The 22,543-nt window shown below is 42.6% G+C and overlaps 2 protein-coding genes across 3 annotated transcripts in view; one reads left to right on the forward strand and one right to left on the reverse strand.

Annotated features, from left to right (window-relative positions):
• Positions 1–982: 982 nt before the first annotated feature.
• LOC142885230 (NAD-dependent protein deacylase sirtuin-5, mitochondrial-like) lies at positions 983–8,539 on the reverse strand. Of its 2 annotated transcripts, none has more exons than XM_076021479.1 (9): positions 8,396–8,539; positions 7,232–7,339; positions 5,692–5,825; positions 5,090–5,315; positions 4,820–4,907; positions 4,659–4,712; positions 3,570–3,693; positions 2,320–2,435; positions 983–1,929 (listed from the first exon to the last, which is right to left on the reverse strand). In XM_076021479.1, the coding sequence occupies exons 1-9, from the start codon at positions 8,412–8,414 to the stop codon at positions 1,857–1,859; spliced, it is 942 nt and encodes a 313-aa protein (XP_075877594.1). In that variant the 5' UTR covers positions 8,415–8,539; the 3' UTR covers positions 983–1,856. The 2 variants fall into 2 exon arrangements, with proteins under 2 accessions (XP_075877594.1, XP_075877595.1); XM_076021480.1 differs by lacking the exon at positions 8,396–8,539 and adding an exon at positions 8,311–8,329.
• Positions 8,540–9,166: 627 nt separating this feature from the next.
• The window catches only part of LOC142885231 (phosphatase and actin regulator 1-like), a 39,427-nt gene continuing 26,050 nt past the window's right edge, over positions 9,167–22,543 (forward strand). Inside the window, exon 1 of the mRNA XM_076021484.1 lies at positions 9,167–9,340. Within this exon, the coding sequence (XP_075877599.1) occupies positions 9,229–9,340 (112 nt within the window). The 5' untranslated portion in view covers positions 9,167–9,228. The remainder of the gene's footprint in view (positions 9,341–22,543) is intronic.

Genomic DNA, 22,543 nt, shown 5'->3' on the forward strand with positions numbered 1-22,543 from the left:
GATTTCAGCATCAGTCGTGGCAACCTACCCAAAACAAATAAGTTGGCAACATTTGCACAGAAATGATGGCCAAATATGGTGCAAACAGCAGAAACCCCATATTTGTCAAAACCGTTAGATCACAATTGGAAGACATAGGTTAAAGTTGACTCCTGACGCAAACCTTGCATGCTCAATAGTTCATAAAAATAAACTTCTCAAGAGATCTCTGTAAAACACATTAGCCCCGTTTCCAGCCTCTTTCAGAAAGGCTCCAGGTTTTCCCACATTTTCTGCAGGCAAAGAACATAAGAGTTGCACATGTGATGAGACGCACATGATTGTTGGAAAAAACAAACAAACAAATAATTTGTATTTTGGGCAATGTGGGAAAGTTTAAAGCTAAGCTGTTCATAGTTAAGTCTTGCCTCACGATGACGTGAATCGACAGTTTCCCCCACTTAGCTCAGCTGTAATGAAAGTTCGCTGATGGCCTCGGGTTGGTTGGGTCTGCGCCTTATCACTCATGAATACTAAGCTCAGCATCAGTGCAGGCACCAACATGCTTTAAATGCAGAACCGCATCTTCCTGGGTTTCTTTTGTGGAGCTATGAAGATACATACTGACATCTACTGTTCAGATAGGGAATAGGGAACACACACACACACACACACACACACACACACACACACACACACACACACACACACACACACACACACACACACACACACACACACACACACACACACACAAGAAAACAAGAACGTTTTTTTGATCATTTTATTCTGCGTCATTTCATTGTAATGTTTTCTTATGGTAAAGATTCAAAGAAATTATTTAGGATATAAATTATTGTGCTTATAAAGTTCCACTGTCCCCTGCTGATCTTTTGATTATTACATGAAAAATTTCCCAAGCGTTCCCCTAATTCTACCACGAAACATTAAGGCAATTTTTTTTTTTTTTTTTTTTTTTAAATGTTGATTCCTCTCAAAGAAACCTTCACAAAGATGGAGGTTTATTTAAAACCTACAGTGTATCACCGGTGTGAAAAGGTTTCGCAAACCTGAACTTTTTCGAAGCCGCCTTTAGCAGCAGTAACTGCAACACAACTCATTTCAGGACAAGGACTCTGTATGTAACATCAACAACAAATGACACACAACTTTACTTAACAAACACAAACGTCCACACACTAAATCTCTGTAACATCAGTTGGTTCCAAGCAGGCATTTGGTCACGGTCGTGTAAACTGTTCTCAAAGGCACAACATTATGCTTCACTGTGCATTTTTGGAAGAGTGAGAGAGAGAAAAAAAAATCTCGACAACTATCCCCATGTTATCTGAGGGGATATTTTCCACATTAATTAAGCATCTTGTGGTGCATTTAAATAAACCCTCTTTCCGAAAAGTAGACATGATGTGAAACATCAGTGTGGTTTTTTTCTTGGAGTTCCAAGACTAACCTAACGGTCCCACTTGTCGTAAATCACTTAAAATCAAAGGAGCTTTTTTAATTTGAAATAAATGTCAAAAAGTGTTTATTATAAGTGCTGAATTATTATTATTATTATTATTATTATTATTATTATTATTGTTATTATTATTATGCCAAGCTGCTGCATAGCAATGATTCCTGCCAAAAACCGAACAGAACCAAATGCTTGATCTGCAGAATACATTATGTGCCGTTCCCAGTTTAAAGCGATGCACGTTCAAGTATTAAGCGCTCCGTCTCAAAGTCTTACAAAGTTCAGTTATGTACAATTCTCCGTCCACCAAGCGCCAAAAGCTAAAGTGATCATAAGGCAAAGATTTCGGAATGCAATTACATGAGACCACTGGATCGGTGACTTTCAGAGTCCACGGTGACTAAAAGACCTCCGAGTCATGTGGTGCCAAGGCAGGGGGCAGCGTCGTACCACATGGACCTTGGAAACGGTGCCTGTGCAAAATCACAAACACAAACAACGAAGACGTTACATCAACAACCCTGCACACACAAACATCACTAGTCCTCCATCTGGCCAAATTAACACGTGTATGGAGCTTGCTGCTTGAGAGGTTAAAAATAGCACTACTTTAGCAGTCTCTGTCATTTAACTGCTGTTCCTTCGGAGATTAAGGTCACATAAACAAACGTAACACATGATAGATGATCTCCCTAAAGGCCCAAGCCTAAAAACTCTGGACTAGAGAACAAAGCTGCAACTTTGCTGACCTAAAAGTATGAGGGTAATGATGGGTAGGAAAGTTTAGTCTGTTAAAAATAAACCCAGTCAGTACATGAGGACAATGTCAAATGCCGTTAATCTACATGTGTTAAGTGACTTACGTGAAGTACTCCGATTTTGGCGTGATTGTAGTGTTGAATTCTGCTACTGGGACACCCCTGGCTGCAATCTGGGGCCCAAACATGGCTGCTGGGTAAACGATGGAGGATGTACCAACCTGCATTCAACACCAGGGGGAGCAGTGACACTGTTAACGAAACTGTTAAGGGTTAAAAAATCCACCATTGCCTACACCACTGTGCCTCATGTCCACTGCCTCTGGGCTTCTATGGACATGAGCGGGGGAGGGGGAGAAGAGTAAGACATGTACGTATGTGCAGAGGTGATCTACTCACCACTAGTGATGTATATTGTTAGGATTTTTCATCAATACTGATGCTCCTCATCAGTACTGATACTTATCGGTACTCTTATCGATACTATGTTTAATTCAGCGTTTTAAAAAAAATCTTACAAGACATTGAAAGATTCAAAAGTCCTTTAACTGCAGGGGGAAGCACCAGGAACATACAACCCAACACACTAAATACTTCCAGCCATATATAAAAAGAACAGTCAATGTCAAGGCGCTCCTGTACCAAGCTGGTAGGAGGGAGCCTGACTGCACTTCTCTGGAAGGAGGGGTGTAACCTGGATCAAGGGCTCTGGTCACCTCAATCAAACTGACTTCAAATATGGACCAACTACTGACTAATGACCTGAACCACTTAGGTTGGACAGTAGAGAAAGTGCTGTAGATGCTTCGTTCCTGTGACATTCAGCAGTTTGGTGTGCAGACACCTTCTGTCTTTTGGCCAGTGTGAATGGGGTGTGTATGGGCGGAGCTGTGGTGGAGGCAGCGGCGGCTGCTGCTGCTTAGTTTGTGCCACCTACAAGACTAACATATCAGTGCCAGAGCTAAAATGGATGCTGTTTAGCTTTTTTTTTTTTAAATCTATTTTCTATTTATTTACCTTCAAACAATGACTGTGCTGCAAGTGTTTCATAAGGCTTCTGGTCTTTGGATGCAACTACTGCTACTCGACAAATACTGCATTGAGCCGAAGAGTCATTCATTTTGGTGAAATGAGCCCACACCTCAGAGCGCTTTGGTCTGACGGCCGACTTGTTCGTTAGCGAGACAGGCGCTACGTCAGCGTCATCACCTGTCGACGGTGGCAGTGTCTTAACTACACGATGGTGAAGTTTAAAATAAAACAACAACAACGGTATAGTTTGTCCAGAATGTTAATGGTACCCCCGTACCGCTCTAATTAGGAACCGGTACAAGGTATACTACATCCCTACTCACCACCAGGCAGAGGTCACAGACTTCCATCTCTTTCTCCACTTTGGTCAGGATGTGAGAATCCAGAGTTTCTCCAAAAAACACCACATTTGGCCTGAGCAGCCCGTGGCAGTCTCTGACGTCACACCTGGGGGAGGAATTGACAAATGCAAATACAAGTTCTTCCACAATTTTGAAAGGTCAACATTGTTAAACAACATGACATGATATGGACAGTTTCGCTACCTCAGCATAGTGCTGGGCCGTACGACTAAAAATTAATATTACCATATTTTTCAAATATATTTCAGTTGCATGGTATATGATGGTAATGTTTTCACACACGAATGGGTGTTCATCACATTTTCAAATGATTTAGAGAGTAATCATAGAATGGACTACTTTACTGTCATGAGGAGTGAAAATCGAAGAACAAAAACTTCATATTCACAATAGTATTATTGCATATTATCATTTGTGAAATCAATGATGGGCTTTTTGTGTCATTTTTCCTCTAGCAAACTCGCCTTCAAGTGAAATCAGACTTGTCCCTTTTTTGTTGTTTTTTACAAAACTGAATATATATACAAAGACATTGCATGGATGCAAAAGAATAGAATGGTATTTTTTAGATCCAAAGTACCTCCACACAACAGACACCGCTCCTTGTTTTGTCACAGATGTTCTGCTTCATCTTGCTTACAAATTTTCACAAATTTCCTTTTTTTTCTTTTAATAATCTTCAACGCTCAACATGCTGTGCTGCACTTTCGTGTGCCTATTTTGTGCAACTACAAAGTGGTCCCCTTGAAACAATATTCCGCAGTGCAACATTCCATTGCTCTGCGTTCTTAATGTTGTGTACACTGGCATTGCGATAAATGAAACATTTATATCCAAAGAAAAAAATAGACACCAGTATATACGGTATGAACCAGTATAGCGCCCAGCACTACCTCAGTACTCATCTACCAGAATGCACCTCAGATATGCGTTTCCAATTAACTGGAACAGCCGGATAAAGGACCCAGAAGTGTGGTTTGCACAAAAAAGTGCCAATCCATTATTAGAGCTACACTTCAGTGGCTCAAAATATACACATGATTGTCCCACCTTGGCAGTTTATCCACAGGGACAGCAGCATCAGCAACACTGGGGTCAGGTGAACTGTACATTCAGAAGCCCAAACAAAAGAGATGATCAGTGACTCAAAAGCCAGGACACCAAGCCTGTGTGCTCATCAGACAGTGTGCTCCTCAGCGGACTCCTTTTACCCTTTTCCCTTCAGAGCAGCACAAATGGGGCTACGCTTGTTCAGGGCAACATGTCCACAGCTCACGCAGCGAGTCTCCAACAGGTTACCTGCAGATGCATTTAAATAACAAAGCTGTTCGTCAGAAACACCCAACCAGGCCCAAAGAAAACTTCTTTATCCCTAAAGTCATTTCAGCAGACAATCAAGTTAAAAAATCTGAAAGTTAAAACCAAGGAGTGAAAACCGTCTCGAAAGAGCACAACGCAGGGGAACACTGCACATATCTCACCGTGAACCTTCAGCACATGTTTGGAGCCGGCCTGTTGGTGGAGGTCGTCTATGCACTGAGTGATGACGACCACCGAGCGCCCGTGCTTCCTCAAGCGGGCCTCGCACTCTGCAATAGCCAGATGGGCCGTGTTGGGCTTCTTACTCAAAGCCAGCTCACGCCTGTAGTGGTAGAACTCCCAGACCCGGGACGGATGGCGAGAGAAGGCTTCTGGGGTTGCAAGATCCTGAGAGAGTTTGAGGGGGAGGGGTCAGCATTACCGTGTTATGTGTTAAAACTCCAGCACTAAGAAGGAAAGATTTGCCTGTCTTTCTTCCGTTTTTTTTTTTTTTTTTTTTTTTTTTTACTAAAAGGATATTTTAGTTCTGTTCTGGAGGCAAATCTCCCTGCATCCCACAACCAAAATCAAGATTATACAACAAACACTGTGTCTGTCTCTATTTGCCGGAGCTGCAGAGATAAATCCTCAGGGCTGTAAAGAGCCATTATGTAAACATTCTCCCACACAACAGCACTATCCCCGGAAGACAGAAAATTAGGCCAAAGACAGAACTTGACCTAAAATAAATAAATCTATATAAATTGGGGTGTCTTGTGTCTACCTGAGATTTCCACTTCCTCCATGTCTCGTTTGCTCCCCTGAAGGTTGGGACTCCGCTCTCTGCACTCACACCTGCTCCTGTGATGATTGCTATGTGCTTGGCTTTGGAAAAGAGCTCTCGGAATTCAGACATATCTAGGGAAATTCATAAAAAAGGGATGAGGAATATTTTCAATGCAATTGTTTGTTCGCCATTAACCAAATGAATCAATGGTCACTTATTCAAGTTACTTATTCAAAAAATAAAATCTTAGCTCTTTTGTTCAAACAAAATGTTTTTGGTCCATCTCAGAAACACACAACCTTCATCTGGTATCAATTTACCAGCATCTCAGTGGAAAGAAAACACTGCAAACACATATCTAACACTCTCCTCACCCAATCAATCTTGGACTCTATCTACTCTGTCCAAACTAGCTCTCATTATGCTTTGTATAGTATGCTCGATATGCATGATACTGCCGCAGTCTCTGTGCCCCCTGCAGGTGATGGCCACTGCGCCAGGAGCTGGACTTGTCCTATCGGCAGATTGCTCATCGAGTTCGGCTCTTGCCTTCCAAAGCATGGACACTTACATTCCACATGGACAGCAGCCTTGAATCTATTTCCTCTTCTTTGTGTCTATATCCATTTTGTGAATGCCAGGTTGGTCTGTTTTTCACTCTGTCCTGTCTGCCACCCTGGCTCACTCTGCTCCTTTCTCTCTTTCTCTGTCTCTCCTCTATTATTCACCCCAACTACTCATAGGCAGATGATGGCCCTCTGGAGTCTGGTTCTGCCCTAGGTTTCATCCCACAGGGGAATTTTTCCCAGAGACTGTTGCTTGCTCTGGGGGCCCGGTTGGTTCTCTCTGATTGTATAAAGCGCTTTGAGATGCCTTGGGTTGTGATTTAGCGTTGTACAAATAAAGTTTTATTATTATTTTATTATTAAATAAAATCCCCATGAAGGTGGAAAGCAGAAATGCAGGTTTTTGATTATGTGTTATTTCTAAATACAGCCTCAGCTAATAAAATTGCTTCAAAATAACATGAATGAAAATGTTGCGAAAGAAGGACATTATATTGTCCTTTTCCCTGTTGAATCACTTGCTTAAAAGTCCATCCATCCATCCATCCATCCATCTTCTATATACCCGCTTCCACCTGCACCCAGGGTTGCAGGGGTTGGTTGGAGCCTATCCCAACTGTCATAGGGCAAAACCTTGGATAAGTCACCAGTTCATCGCAGGGCCGCACAGAAAGACAAACAACCATTCACACTCACGCACCTCCGGACAATTTAGTTTACAATTCACCTCACATGCATGTTTTTAGATTGTGGGAGCAAGCCGGAGAACCCGGAGAGAACCCACGCCTTGCTAGAAGCACTGTCGCCTCTTAGCAAGGCGACAGTGCGGATCACTGCACCAGTCGCTTGAAAGTCACACGATGGACATGAGCTGGTGACGGCAGCCAAAACAGTATTTTTATTATAAGGTGAAATAAGGAACCCAATTTTGTCATTGCTGATAACATTTGACACGTAATGTGACTCTTTACCTGAGCTTGGCCTTATTGTGTCCAGTACTGGCCTTCTGCTCACATTGGTGGAGCACATGCGAATGCCGAGTGCAAGCGCAGCCCGATGTTGGAGAAGCATTTTCACCGCTGTCAGAAAAAGACAACAGACAACATTCACTTCAGACGTAAAGCAATTGCTATGATTTTCAACGGGTGATAATCAACATCATTGGGAAATTGTTTTGTGTATCAGGTGCCTTTATAACACACCTTTTATAATCTTTGATTACAAAAGGCTCTAGGCTAATTTAGCAAATAATCTATCTCATAATGATAATAATAATAATAATAATAATAATAATAATAATAATAATAATAATAATAATAATAATTTAAAAAAAAAAGAAAAGAAAAAAAAGAAAAGAAAAAAAAAACCTTAGCCAGTCCACATGGAAATGTGGACTGGACATGTCGACCCATCTCGACGTGCAATCTTCTATGGTTGTCTGTATAATGAGTGTCTTTTTATATCTGAACATTGCTCCTGCCAGTAAATAATTCATTCTGGCACACTAATAAACAAGTACAGATTTAGCTGCAATGTCACCATCCAGGCATTGTGACCTGGGCAGTCAACAGCTGTGCTCTGAATGAGCGGCGACAGCAGGAAAGGTGACTTTAAACTGTTGTTTGTCCTGCGTGAGTTCTGAATGTGCAGAACTAGTGCACCAACGACCGGACAGGAACAAAAGTGACGTCGCTCGTGTCTAGGAAACCACTAAACAATACAGACAAAAGGATGTGTGTCACATGCCAAACACAAGACAGAGCAAGTTAAAACGGGTTTCTCGAGCTACCAATCTTGATCATATCAAAGACAACATTTGTTGTAATAGTAGATGCGCTACATATTAACATAACAAAGGCTGCTGCAATGTTGTGACAGTGAAGTAGTTGTCCTAACTAGTTTATTTTGCTGCAAAATCAAACAAAAAGCAGTTTGTCCGCAGGAGACTTAAAAGTACAGGCGGTTAGCTCGAGCTGGCGCAGTTCTGTGCCAATCCGGACAGCTTAGCACATCAGAGCTATTGTCGCGACAGGAACAAAGTTAACTTCACGATGCCTCCGACGCTCCTATCGAACTGCTGGTTGTTAACGTGTGCGTGTGTTGTTAAAAAAACGAACTCGCCCTGCAACACTTACCTTGGTTTGTGACCCACATTCACGGGGGGAACACACGCTTGTTTTGTTTGTTTTAACGCCACCTCCGCCTTTAACACAAGAAGCCGTAAATGCGCCGCGCTGTCGTGAAACAACCTTCTGAGAAGAAGAACACACGCCCGCTCCTTGCCGCACAGGAGAGACATCTGGCGGCGCGCTTCTGTAACTGCGGTTCATTCAGGATGATTCATTCAGTCATTCATTCATCGAATGCACAAATTGGCTCGCGCGGCGCTCTGCTGGGTTTGATCACAGGATTGTCGAAATCCAAGGCTTCTTCTTCTTCTACGGCTGTCGTCTTTGCAGCTACATCTGCCTAATATTATCCACACATTATTATTCATTGCGGAGCCGTTCGCTTGTAACTTTGACGACATGATAGAGAATTTGTTGGAATATCGTTGAAAATGTCAATGCGATTGTCTGTCTTTAATATATGATCAATGCTACTAAATGATCAGGTTTTGTAAATGCCTACTGATGAGAGGCTGAGACAGACACACACACACGGAGACACAGCTTTATATATTATCTGTAATTCTCTTTTTTTCGCCCTGTAACGTTTGTATTATTTGTCATTCTTATACCTTCCTATCTCCCCCCCCCTCCTCTCCCTGGGCGCGTGTGACCGTGTGTGTTTCTGTGTATGTCTGTGCGCGAACGCGCGTGCGAAGCCTCCCTCCCTCCTCTCCGTCACCAACAGCTACCTCTCAGTGAGCGAGCGAGTGTGGCCGCGGTCCTGCGTCTGCCTGCCCTCCCTCCCTCCCCTCCGGTCGGCCGGCCAGCAGTCACCCGCCGGACACTGGCTCAAATTGATGGCGACTGTTCCGGGCAGCAGCACAGACCGCAGACCGATACGGAGACTCCGCTCCAAGAGCGACACCCCATATCTCGTTGAAGCCCGTCTCTCCTTCAACCTGCGGACAGGTAGGGCGCGCATCCGTCCATCCACCCATCCATCCACCCATCCACCCTTCCATCCATCCATCCATCCTTCCATCCGCCCATGAAGCCTCCTCTCTGAAATAGTATTCGCCAATGTTTTACCAGAGGATGTTGTATGGTTTGTACATTTATGTGTGTGTGTGTGTGTGTGTGTGTGTGTGTGTGTGTGTGTGTGTGTGTGTGTGTGTGTGTGTGTGTGTGTGTGTGTGTGCGTGCGTGACATACGGCCAAAGACGCGTTCGGAGACAGTATAGCCATTAGTCATGTGGTCCACTGCCCTGTTGTGTCAGATATATCGCACCAAAAACCGATCGGAGTGCATTGATGAACATGAAATGTTACGCAACTTTTTGGACTAACGTCAGAGTGTTAGTCCACGCCACAAACCCCGAGGGACTCAGGGACACGGAAATAAACAGTTAAATAAATAAATAAATAAATAAATATGTGGGCCTTTAAATCGCCGTCTGTGTGTCAATTTTAGATTTCGTCATCGCTCCGTATAATGCAGTTACATAATGTTGGGTGGACAAAGCTCCAACGTGACCTGTAGTAGTGGCCAAGTTTTTGGCTCTGCTCGCACACTAAAAGCTGACGGGATATCCGGCTTCATTTGGGCTTTTTCTTCAATAGAATCTAATCAGCTCTCGAAAAAAGAGGAGAAGATCCCGCCATGATGCTCGTCTTGTGAGGATTGTTCTTCCCTCTTCCCATCAGCCTTTTTCCAAGCATGTTGCATCTCCTGTTACCATGGTGACTTGGCATTTTGTGCTGACTGAGTCGATATGTTCCCTTTGCAGAACAGGCAAAATACATTCTGTCAGCTGGCTTTTAGTGTCTGTGAGGATTTCTCCCCCCCCCCAGCTTGTCATCATCTCACGCTTCTACAAAATATTACTGGATGGCAATTTGATTGCAGTCACGTGGAAGGTGCACTCGTTCAACTGATGTTTTGAAAATAAGGCATCATTCTTTGGACTCATCTCAACTTCACTGATCTAGCCAAGACATGTCAAAGTGAGTGGAATGTGAAGTGGGCAGCACACTTATTGGCATGTTTAAATGTTGTCCCATGTTGTTACTGGCCTCCTTTTGCCTCCCATAGCTTTTCTTTTTTTTTTTTTTTTCTTTTAACACATTTAAAAACACTGAGAAGACTGTGAAATGAAGTGCCTTCTGTTGTGTGTAAATCTTGTCTCAATTAATACACCTCGTATTGGCTGCCATGTCTTCAATGCACACATTTATTTACATTTAATCAGCTCTATCCTTAAAGTGGTCGACAAATTAATAATAAAAAAAAAGGAATTATATTTTTTAATATTTAACCAAAACAAAGTTTTAACATTGTGAAGGACGTATTGATATAGTTGTGTATAGCTGTGTTTATGTGCTGTTGAAATGGCAGGACCGTATGTGAATTTGTATGTGATCATTTATATTGGATATACCTTAGTTATAACCATGTGGATATAAAGTCATGGATTCTATGACAATTTCTCAACGGGCCAGATCTCTGCTTTGACTCGCTGTCAGTGGACACAACAGGGCTGTGATTTGGTTGCATGTGTCTTTTTTATGCCGCTCCACTACAACAAGTACAACGAGCTCATATAAAGGCGTGAAGATGGTTCGGGGGCGGTTTGAACAAGAGCAGCGTTGACTCACTTCCACCTGGAAAAAAAGGAAAGAAAGTAGAGCATTGTTTTGCTAGTTTATTGCCAAGGAAGACACAATTCTCACAGTTGTTTTCCCAGGTCCTTGATGATGATAAATAACCAGAGGTGCTGAGAACACAAACACTGGCTGTGTTGTGTCTGCGCTGTTTGTCTGAGGGTCATTATGGTGTATAGTGCAAACTAATGTTATCCATTAATTCCATAAATTAGTGTTTACAGCGTGGGGAAGAACACAAAGAACCCGCTGATCGATGTTTTGTAAGTAGACAAATTTACTGCGAATCCTCTGAATTTTTCATAGCGGCATCCAAGTGTTTCATCAATGAAGTGTCGCCTCAGAAATCAGGAGACGCGCTTCAGCATCTGCATCGTTAACATGTGGGGTCTGTTTCATTGAGAAACAAGAGCTGTTTGTTTGTTTGTTTGTTTGTTTTGCGTGGTGTGTTTGTGTGTGATGACTCAAAGGTTGGACGCCAGCTCATCTGCTCTGTGTTTAAATAGCTGAGGCTCTGGTTTGCCCGTACGTGGATCACTGGCTTCTTTGGGGGACTGGGTCTCTGCTGCGGGTCTGAGTGTTTGCAGGGACGCGCAAATGACAGATGCTCGGTGGGAAAATTCTAATGGAATCATGTATGAAACATTGCTCCGCTGCCCTGACCCGATTAGCGTCTGCACTAATCTCATTTGGCTCGCAGTTAAACGGCCCCGCACAGTTACAGAGATGTAACGATATAATGCCATCAGTTAGCCGCTGTTTGACTATGAGAGCTTGTGCCCTTTGTGATGGAGCAGCGAAAGGGAGGCGGATGACGATGGATGGTTGACCTATCCTAATTTCATTTCAACACTCAACACACACCCACACAGGCAAAGAACTCATTTTGTGACAGCATCACAAACCCTGGATCCTTGTCTTGGCCCGAACGGACACATAAATGTGCCTTTGTGCACACACGCATTTAGCATCTACTTTATTACCGTTGAGCTACTGAGCATTGTTGGTGCGTACTTATTGTGCCCTGCTGATGCAGCATCCCTGCCTTCACAGGGACTTGTCCGCTCGTTCATCACTCACCGGCTCGGCTCGACCTCCATCTGCCGCCTGTCTATGCACGCGCTCTGCACGCCACAAACTTTCCCAGTCACAGATGTGGTCACTTCCATTTTGACTGGAGCGTCTCTCTCGAAAGAGAGCTCCTGCTTTTACATCATGCGACCCTAATTTCCCCTCGCAGTGTCTTCGCTGTGCATGCCACTCCTTTTGCAGAAACCCCTTTGTTGTCGACATGAAAAGGTGCCTGGTGCACTTTCAGCGTTTCGTCGTGGAGAAGCTGCTTTATGGAAGCAGCGTGTTCATGCTTTTATGGGTGCATTGTAAAAAGAAATGAGGCACACTGTTTCAATTCAAAGTTGTATTCTGCGTTGATGTGATCAGTGATCTTATGCAAGTCTTGGTTGCTGATCCGTGTGTTTGCAGACCGAGTGTGTATGTCAAGTCATCTCTTCTTTGTTTGTCCTCTAATATACCAGATCTGAGGCTCAGCTTGTAATTGTTATCTTTGTTAGCCATGAAACCTGACAGGGCGGGTCTACATAATATTTTGTTACATTTTTTACTATTGGAAACCCAAAAATACCACTTATATTTTCCCAGTGTAGAGAGTAATGAACACCTGGATGCCTGAAAATCCACTGCAGTTTAATGTGGCAGGAAAACCAAATAGTGCTCAGGCTGCACTGTAGTTTCTAGTTATCATACTATTATACATAATGGTCTAACTAATGAAGGGAATCATTATTGCATTCCTGTTTTCATACATCACACGTGTAGTATAGTAACTCCTGTGAATAGTCCACAAAAAGAGGGTGTGCATGCTTGCATGCAGTTTATGTCCTGTTCACAAATAAGGGTAGAAAATGTGGCTCCGTGTTGCAGAAACAGAACGCTAAAAAAAGACTTAACTCAACTCATTCACCACCCACCGCTCCCCACATCTTTCCTGCTCTCCTCTGCTGCTACTCTGTGTTGCAATCCCTGAGTACAGCAAGCATCACCGTCTGATAGCGTTCGATCGATACGCACTGGTGGGACAGGACGAGTTTCTGCTGCAGAGCCGTGAAAGCCAGCAGGCACTGTCGAGATGTCCATTAGGGCAGAGAAACACCCGGGCTAGTATGCAAATTTTATATTGCCTCTCAAGGCGTTGCAGAACGATGACTCGGTCAAGAACAGGCAAGGGCATTTTGTGATGAAAGGCTTCAGCCAGTCAGTCACTTTCTAAAGGAGGAATTAAGATCCAGATAAATCTTGTCTGGCTGGCATCAGCACAGACGCTGTTGACTCTGTAGCGCTTCATCTGTTTGTGGCAACTCCGCCGGCTATTAGCACAAATGATCAGCAAAGTGGTGATAATTACTTTCAGAGGATTTGGGTGGCCTCCCGATGGTTCGCACCATCGTGCAGCGGATGATCAGTGTTGCATTTTTAAAAAGAAAACCAAGCCGACGCTCGGTTGCAAGAGAGGTTTCGCTTCAGCATCCCGGGTCTGAATAAAACATGAGAAGGAGGAGAAAATCTGAGGGTGGAAAGAAAAGTAATGTTATATTCAGAATCACTTCTCACTGGATGCTCCTTCTGCTCAGAGGTTCAATCAAGCGCCAGTGTCACCGGCATGGGGAAAACCGTCAGAAGCAAAGATGGTTTTAAAAAAGACAAGATCGGGCGGGTGTCTTCTCAGCACCTGCTGGGAGGCGGACCTTCCCAGCATCCCCCTCTCCTGTCACTGCTCGCTTCTCATCTTCCGGCTCTACATGAAAGTGTGGAAAGTCTCCCAGCTGCTGCAATGTGCATTTCACACAGAAGATAGGAAATTGCGTTTTTTCCTACTTTTATTTATTTATTTTTTGAGCTGAAAGAAGCTGCAGCTGTGGATCTCTTCATGGGTCGTATTTATAGCGAGGGGAGGGGCACATTGGGCAGAACTTAGGCAAAGATACCACTGCGGTCTGAAAGAGCGCCAAGGGATAAATGCTGCCATCTGATCACCGTTACGGCTGTGAGGCTGCATTATTAAAATGACACGCATGAGGCCGCACGGTCACCAGCCAGCTGCCTGCAGGACATGTATGATGTTCGGGCAGGTGGCTTCAGTCATAAATTTCCACAGAACGGCAGCTGCTTCCACTGTTACCCTGTGAAGGTCCCGTCGTGCGGCTCCTCAAAAAGATTTCTGCTGAGTCAGAGACTTTGCAGAGTCTCAATCCCTTCAACACCACTGCTCGATTCAATCAAAGCTGCATTGCACCACTCAGCAGTCCTTGCACAATTTGAAATGTGCATTGTGTTTGCTCTCTTACCCATACAATACACTGTATAACAAATGTCTGCAAAGCTTCCATCTGCATGTATAAAACTGCACAATAATAATATTCAAATTGCATTTATCAAAAATATTGATGTCTCCTTTGCGATTAGAAAATCAGTGCATCTAGATGAAATAGTCACAGTGTGACTGGGAGTACTTATTCCTGTCTGCGTCAGATACACTGCCTATGCGCTACACGGCACATTATGCTAAATTATGCTTGCACCTTTCAGACAGTTATGTAAGTCTGTGCAACGACAGACTAAATAGCCTGCAGGATCGACGGCAGAGATGTGAACAGAATAATTCTGTGAAATTAAGTGCTTGAACCAGAGGGACGTTTCGCTCTTGTCCTTCCTCTCACCGAGGAAATAGATAATGACCGTATCCTTTCTATTGAGACAGCTTGTTCAATTTTTTTTTTAATTATGTACATCTGTGTGTGTGCATGCGTGTATGCATGTGTGTGTGTGTGTGTGTGTGTGTGTGTGTGTGTGTGTGTGTGTGTGTGTGTGTGTGTGTGTGTGTGTAAAATTGAGTCGAGTGTTTGACTGAGTTCGTATTGCAGCATCCATCTGCTTTTCTTTTATACAAACAAAGCAATGCTGTGGGTAGATTTAAGGTTTCAGAATAGGCGCCCCCAGCTGGCCGGGTTTGTTTTGCACCATCTCTGAAAAACCCACGTGTCTGGTCCTGTGTTCGGCCTCAGTTATGATGAGCATATGGAGCCTCTTAGTCTAGCTATAGCTTGCTGGCACTGGGGAAGAGGTGTTGATGTTGGTGTGTGAAGTGTTGCTTTCAACCAAATCATGTTTGTTCGCAAAAGGGTCCCTGGAAGGCAACCAGTAGTCCTTTACTGGGCCATGTGGGGGCGCTTTGTCAACTTCAGAGGTGCCGTTCTCCCTGTTAGAAGTCAGCGCATTGTTGATTTGGATTTTAAGCTTGAAAAACTATATGTTGTAATCAGATTCACAACATTTTCCATAGATATTAGACACTTGGCCTTTCAGCCAGAAGCTTTGTTTGTGTTTCATTTTCTTTCTTTTTTTATGTTATTCCTTTCGTTGCAGTAGAGATATGAAAGGAAATACGAGTTTAGGGATGTAGGAAAGTACATTAAGTCAAGTATGTCACAGGGTACTGCACTGCTAGCTAGTACCAGAACTGTTATTAATATAATTTAAATTCAATTCCATGTTTATTTTGTTTCCCCCATTGCTACATAATCCTTCTTTTTTTCTGAAACACAGCTCACAGGTTTGTCTGGGAGCTATAACAGTTGGTCTACATTTTGTTTGTTGACATTACGTAGAGAATGGGGCCTAGGTGAGAAGTATTGCTCTATCAATTTCCAGGCATTGTGCCGTGGAGAACCATTCACTGATGGTGTATGCAATTATGACAACAGATATACATTTATGTTGTCATAATTGCATACACTCATAAGTTAAAGAAACTGCGTTCGATGTTACATGTTTCCCTGCTGAGCTCCCAGTGTGTAAGACAAAAGATATTTGTCTGAAAATGACCAGAGCCCAAGGAGACCGGAGGTGGTGTTTGATATTTTTAGTTGATGCTCTCCTTTCTGTATTGTTGCATCCAGCAAGAGTCAGCAGCACTGAACTGATGAAAGCTTCAGTCAAACGAAAAAGCAGAACCTCCCAGAGGAGAGTTGCAGTCCGAAGCCAGATCATTATTGCTTTCATCTCATCTGTCCTTTTTTTACCAACTTTGTGTCACACAACGTGAGCTTTTTTTCATTACCTGGAAATTTGAAGTGGTGTAACACACCCTGTGCAGCCTCACTGAAAGACAAGAAGAACATACTGTGTGCTCATTTTTGTCATTTCATCTTTCATTAGGTAGTGCGATAAGCAGTGTCCTTGCGAGCCCACAGTGCAGTAACAACAGCAAAAGCCCACACTGGCCTGAAGAAAGATGGCTCCTGGCTGATTAACGGAATTAGTGCAGGAGGCAAAACAATAAGTGTGACCCCCCCCCCCCCCCCCAAGGGTTCCTTTGCTTCGAGGTCTGTCAGACACAGATCAGCAGATTGAAACCAATATTTTTTTATGATCGGCTACATATTCCTCAAGTCACCAGTTTCATCCCTTTGAGAATGTCGCGCACAATATGAGCAGCGTGCCTGACTGAGAAGACTGTGAGTAGTTTCCCGATGGAGCGATGCCTTCTGCATGAACACACTGCCACACAAGATTAGATCTACAGATATGCACCAGTGCTAAAGGGATTTTGGGGTAGTTAGATTCTGACAAAGGCAAGAATCAATTCAAGGGGTGGGAATGTGTTGCCTCCCTGTGTGGGTTTACTTGAGCGTGGCATAGTAGGTGTCGCAGCTGACAGAAGTGTTCGGGGCTCTTTCTGTTGGCTTGCGTTCGCCCGAAATTATCTCCAAACTGTGAGTCCGCCTCTTCTGGCTTCAATCAGACTTGCCTCCAGCTTCTTGTCACCCTCAGGGAAACAGCGCAGACATCAGCACATTTTAGGGATGCTGCTTTGGTTTTTGAAACATTTAGTAATGTCAGCAATGGAAGTCATTCAGCCACTGTGTTCGCTAAAAATTGAGTAAGAGTCAAAGTTTCGCCTGCATTGTTTTCAATATAATCCTATTGTTGTTCCAGTGTGTATTTTAGCGTGGGTTCGCAGCAGGCGGTCTGTATGCAGACATCTGTGCCTATATGCTTGTGAAGATTTAGGTGATAACTTGTATCCAACCCTGTCTATTTTGCTCAGGAGATTGTCTTTTCTTATGAGTTCAATTAGTTTGCTAGTATGTATTGATAGCCTGTGGTTTAACTGGAGCTTCGATTGAGCTCAACAAAAAGGAAATGGAAAAACAAGATTCACAAGATTCATTTCTCTCCTTGTGGGACTTGGTCTATTTAGGGGTCACAGTTAACTTTGCCTGGCTTCTCCAATAGATTTTATTGATGGGAGAGGGGAACCTCAAAACAGAACAAAAAAAAGTGTCTATTATGTCAATTTGCATATAAAACTGAACCGAATTCTAATTTTACATAGTGATGTTTGTCTTTGTTCCAGGACTGTGTTTTTTGTTTTGTTTTTTGTTTTGTTTTTTTTTGGTCATGTCCTTGTTAAAAAATATAGAGCAGGCAGCAGCCTTTGCAAAGGTTTTTTGAAAATGGATTCAGAGGCGATGAGTCATTTTTAGGGCTATAAATATTTGAATGCATACTGAAATCTTACATTTAATACATTTGAATATTTTTTCATTTATTTAGCATGTCTTAAATAGCGACAAAGTGCGCAACAGTACATCAAAACACAAATGAAAAACAATGAAATCTTCAACTTCATTTGCATAGCACTATGGCAAGGTAATGTCAGGACACTTAACATGAAGCAAGGTTGAGACACTCTGGAAAAACAAAACAAAACAAAACAATTAATCTCACCAAGAGCGAGCACTGAGGCAACAGTGGAAGAGAAAAACCTTTCAGAAGACAGAATCCTTCAATGGATCAAAGTGAAGGGTGGGTGGAAATGGTATATATAACCACACTGTGGGACAATGAAAATACACAACACATATTCTGGTGATAACATTCATACTACACTTCTCTTTGGCACAACAGCATTGACACCTACAAATAAACTATTTTCCTTTATGCAAAATTCACGTAGAGAAGGTATGTTGTTGTAATGTTGATAGCAACGTTACCTACGTTTTAGTTTCCTATAGTAGGTTATTGATCCGCTCTAACGAGTTCAGGCGGTCTGTTTGTTGTCTGAGACAATCGGTACCATATGATTCTGGCGCCACCTCGTGGCGAAATAGGAGCTGTATCACCCTGACATTTTAGCCATTGTTGCTCAACAGAGAAGACATGTTTTTCACAGTGACAAAGTCCATCTGAAAAAAAGATAAAATAATAATAATAATAATAATAATAATAATAATAATAATAATAATAATAATAATAAGAGCATGCTGCTCTGCAAAGATGCCATGTGTAATCAGCCACAGCTGAAATGTGGGAGAAGCATTTCCCGTGACAACTTGAATTCACGCTGCATACACATTACGTCATTACCCCACACACACACACACACACACAGTTTCGGTAATATTAATAATTAAGGATTTTACTGAAGGCATTAGTGACATTAAGTCTTTGATTTGAAAGTGTTCTTTCTCCGCTCCTATCATCAGTTCCTCGTGTCATGCGGCTAGAAGCTATGATGTCATCCGTCCATCCTCTTTCTCTAAAAAAAAAGCCAAGTATGTCCACTAGATGGCGACATGGTAGCATAGAAAATTATATATCGTCCATAAGTCACTGCGCAATCACTGCGCCAGCGTTCAGTCCGAAATTCAGGCCTTTCAAAACTTGGACGGTTTTCTGTTTTCTATTTCCTGCAAATTGTTTTCAATACTACTACTACTACTACTACTACTACTACTACCGACAACAAAAACAACAACAACAACAACAACAATAATATTTTTTGTTATTGTTGTTTTTATTGATAGTAGTAGTAGAGGTAGTATTGGTAGTAGTAGGAGTTTATAACTATTACTGAAGTAAATGACCTCCTCTTGATATATCTCACAAAATCCTTCCTTACATGTCACATTCTAATCTAGCACCACACCACATTTAGCACCACAGGACACGAGTCAGGGGAAGGCCTAGCCCTAGACAGACCCAGACAGACAGGTGTGATTGATGACATGGATGAGGAGCGAGCAGTCATCCATTCGCTCTTTCTGCAGCGAGCTGCAAACGTCTCACCAGCAGCCCGGTGACGGCGCTCTGTGATCACGTCTGCTGGTTGGGCAGAATTACATTCAGAGTGACTGTTAATGTCAAGAGGAAGAAGTTGTCTCCTTATATAATCCTCCTTGAAAGCAAGTGGATTCGCAGCCTGATTGACACTGGACCGTCTCCTACTGTACAGTTGTGTTTGATTTCTTGAGTAAATGAACAATACGAAACTATTGCATCATGTGGAGACTGACAGCTAATGTCATAATGCGCTGGCAGCTGTCAAAAGGAGGGCTGAGCACAGCGCTGAAGATTAAACCATAAAAACATCTGATTCGGAAGTAATCGTTGTCTCCATAAAATTAGACCGTTTTTTTTTTATATTAGTATTTACTAGTCCTGTGAATGTATTATATTTTAGATTGTCTTTTTTTGAAGTGCAGCGTGAGTATGCATGTGTACAAGAGGGTAAGGCAGACAAGGCAGAGAGAGAATGACAGATGGGAGGAGACAGCGAGCGATAAAGGGAGGACAGGAAGAGAAGATTTTTACCGACAGGCTGCTCAGTCAGAAGTTTTGAGAGCGTTTGGCCACAAACCCTCCACCACATCCATGGAAACCGGCTCAGTCCAGATTTCCACTTTTCCTTTTCCTTTTCAAAGCTACTTCAAGCCTCTTCCTGCCTTCAAGTGACAACTATCATTTACAGAGGTTTCCCGGCAACAAGGCTATAATCCTTGCATCTGTCAAATGAGTCAGAGAAGATGGGCAAACACTTCACAGCAGCTTCCTGTGTGAGCTCGGTTTTAAGTTTGTCATGGCATGTTGTCAACCGTGGCAATGGGTCTTTCTGAATGGCAGCACTCACCAAAGCACTAACCATCTTAGAAGCCTTAGAGTTTAGCTGTGTGTGTAAAATGATGTTGGTCTGTCCGTCTGAGCTGTGAGGATTAAAGTGAAGACACAGGTCTACAACCACATTTTGTCTCTCCATCATATTCCATGATGCAGTGTAAATGTGGCACTTGAAATTTGTTAGGGTGATTTCTTTTTTCTTATTTCTATTTTCTTTTTTTCTGACATTTAATGTGGTTCTTGGGCCCAAGGCATGTTTATTTTGTTGTCGTCTTTAAACATAATGTTTTTGAATATTTTCATGAAGTAATAATCTGGTGCGAAGGGGTGCAACGGGATTAGTATGCTAGCTAACGTTGACGTCAAGCTAGTCTACACACCCCTTTCTCTGTTGACCTAAGACATCGCTTCGAGCAAGTGCAAAATGGCAGTGCCTTAGCTGAGACAATATGCAGAACAGTATGTACACTGCATTCACGCATTGAGTGGACATATACAATTTGGGCCACAGCTTATGTTTCATTTCAAATCGAGATGTTCCATTTTTAAGATTGTCCCAGAGCTAACTTTTTCAATTAACAATGGTTGCATTTGTTTTCTTTGACCTTTTCTTTCTTTTTTCTCTTTGTAACAGCAAAGAGTACTCCTGAAATCCCTTAAAGTCATCATATCAGCTGTGGTCAGCCGTTTAAACCAGAAATTACGAAAAAAAAAAAAAAAAATCCCAGTTGAGTCACTTAAAAAAAAAAAAAAAACACTCCTTAAAGGCTTAATTTAAGATCTATTTTTAAGTCCTGGCCCCCTCTTCCCCACTTATTCTCTTATGAATTAACCAAAGTGATGTGCCAGAGGACTGATAAGCACATAAGCATAACACAGCACTTACATAACGGCACTGCCTCTTGTGACCAGCCTTCCTTGTAGCAAGCAAGTGACTTGTTTTCCAAGTCGTGTAAAAAAAAAATGTAAGGAAAAGTGTTGCTGCAGCGGCCTCAAACTTATGTAAGTCAGCACGGTTTTATGGTCAGTGGCAGTGCAGCGACGGACACTGGACATATTTGTCGAACATTTTAAAATCAAATCATTTGAAGGTTTATGGGCTGAATGATGTGCCTTTAAGCTGTATCGTTCTACCTCAGTAACCAAAGACCACCCTGCTGTGCAGCAGGTGTGTGTGCATGTGTGTGTGTGTGTGTGTGAGAGAGAGAGAGAGAGAGAGAGAGAGAAGAGGGGTGAGGGGGGTTGTTGCTGAGAGTTTTCAAAACTTTTAGGGCATTCTAAAGCAAGAGACTGAAACTCTGCAATAGGGCGGCTGAGGGCTGAGGGGAGCTGCTGCACTGCACTATGCGGCGAATAAATCTAATTCCTCTGTCCCTCTTTTTAAGGAAGGCTTTGATGTAACTGGAATAAGCTGCAGCTCATTGAAGCAACATCAAAGGTACTTAACCCCCCAAACCCGTGACATTCACAGTTCTGGGGGACTCATAATTGGAAAAGCTTCAGGATCTGATGTCTCATCCCTGATTAACGACCTATTAACTGCTTCTAATGTTATCAATTAGCCCAGAGCGTACTTTGCTGAAGCTGGTGGCTATTTTTTTTTCTTTTGAATTTGTGATGCAAAGAAAGAATAGTTAATGGATTGCTTCTTCTTTTGGCTGAGCGCTCTCGTTTCAAGTGTTGGGCGTTCTGAACGCAGTCCCATTGCTCTCGTTGCTCCTCTTTGATTTTTATTCTCCGAGCTCTTGTCTGTTATTTTTGCCCGTATGAGATAAATGTGGGAATTGCAGTGTTCGTCCGCGTCGTCCAAATTTGTCTTCATCTTTCAGCTACTGTGATCAGTCAGATGGTGCATAAGGGCGAAGGACATACAGTTAATCTGTTGTTCAGTTACATAATTTGTGGATTATGCTAAATCAATTAATGGGCACAAAGCCTTATAGCAAAAGGTCATTGTGACATCTGTTCCACATACCAACAATTAACATTAAAGAAAGTACGCTAAGTAATGTCTGCCATGGTTGCTATTTAAATAGAATTACAGATCAGTACAGAGTTTCAAAAGCTTACATACAAGGTACTGTGAAAGACTTCTCAGTCAAAGCTCTAATACAAAACAGTATACACCTGAAATTATTGCTTACGGAACCATCAGACATCATCGCGAAAATGGTTTTCCTGTCTGGCACTGAAAAGCCCTCAATAAATATGTAAATTTGAGGGCAGTCATTGATTATTAGTGAGCACTTAAAGCTCCTATATTATGCCAAATTTTGTCCCCACCCCCCAAGGATATGTCTTAAGGTTAGGGGGGTTGGGGTTAGGGTTAACTGCACCCTGAAATGAGAAAAGTCCTGTCATCAACTATTACAACAACAACAGCAGCAACAACTAATACTACTACTACTAGTAGTAGTAGTACTACTACTTTTGCTTGCCCCACTTTTCGAAAAAGTGTGTGTGAAAACGTGCAAGTTAGCCCATAGTGATATGATGTCACAGGGTCAATGATGCTCACTTTATACCTCCCCTGGG

The sequence above is a fragment of the Nelusetta ayraudi genome, unplaced genomic scaffold (assembly GCF_046127955.1).
Source record: "Nelusetta ayraudi isolate G7.1 ecotype Tasmania unplaced genomic scaffold, CSIRO-AGI_Nayr_v1 ptg000011l, whole genome shotgun sequence".
NCBI lineage: Eukaryota > Metazoa > Chordata > Actinopteri > Tetraodontiformes > Monacanthidae > Nelusetta > Nelusetta ayraudi.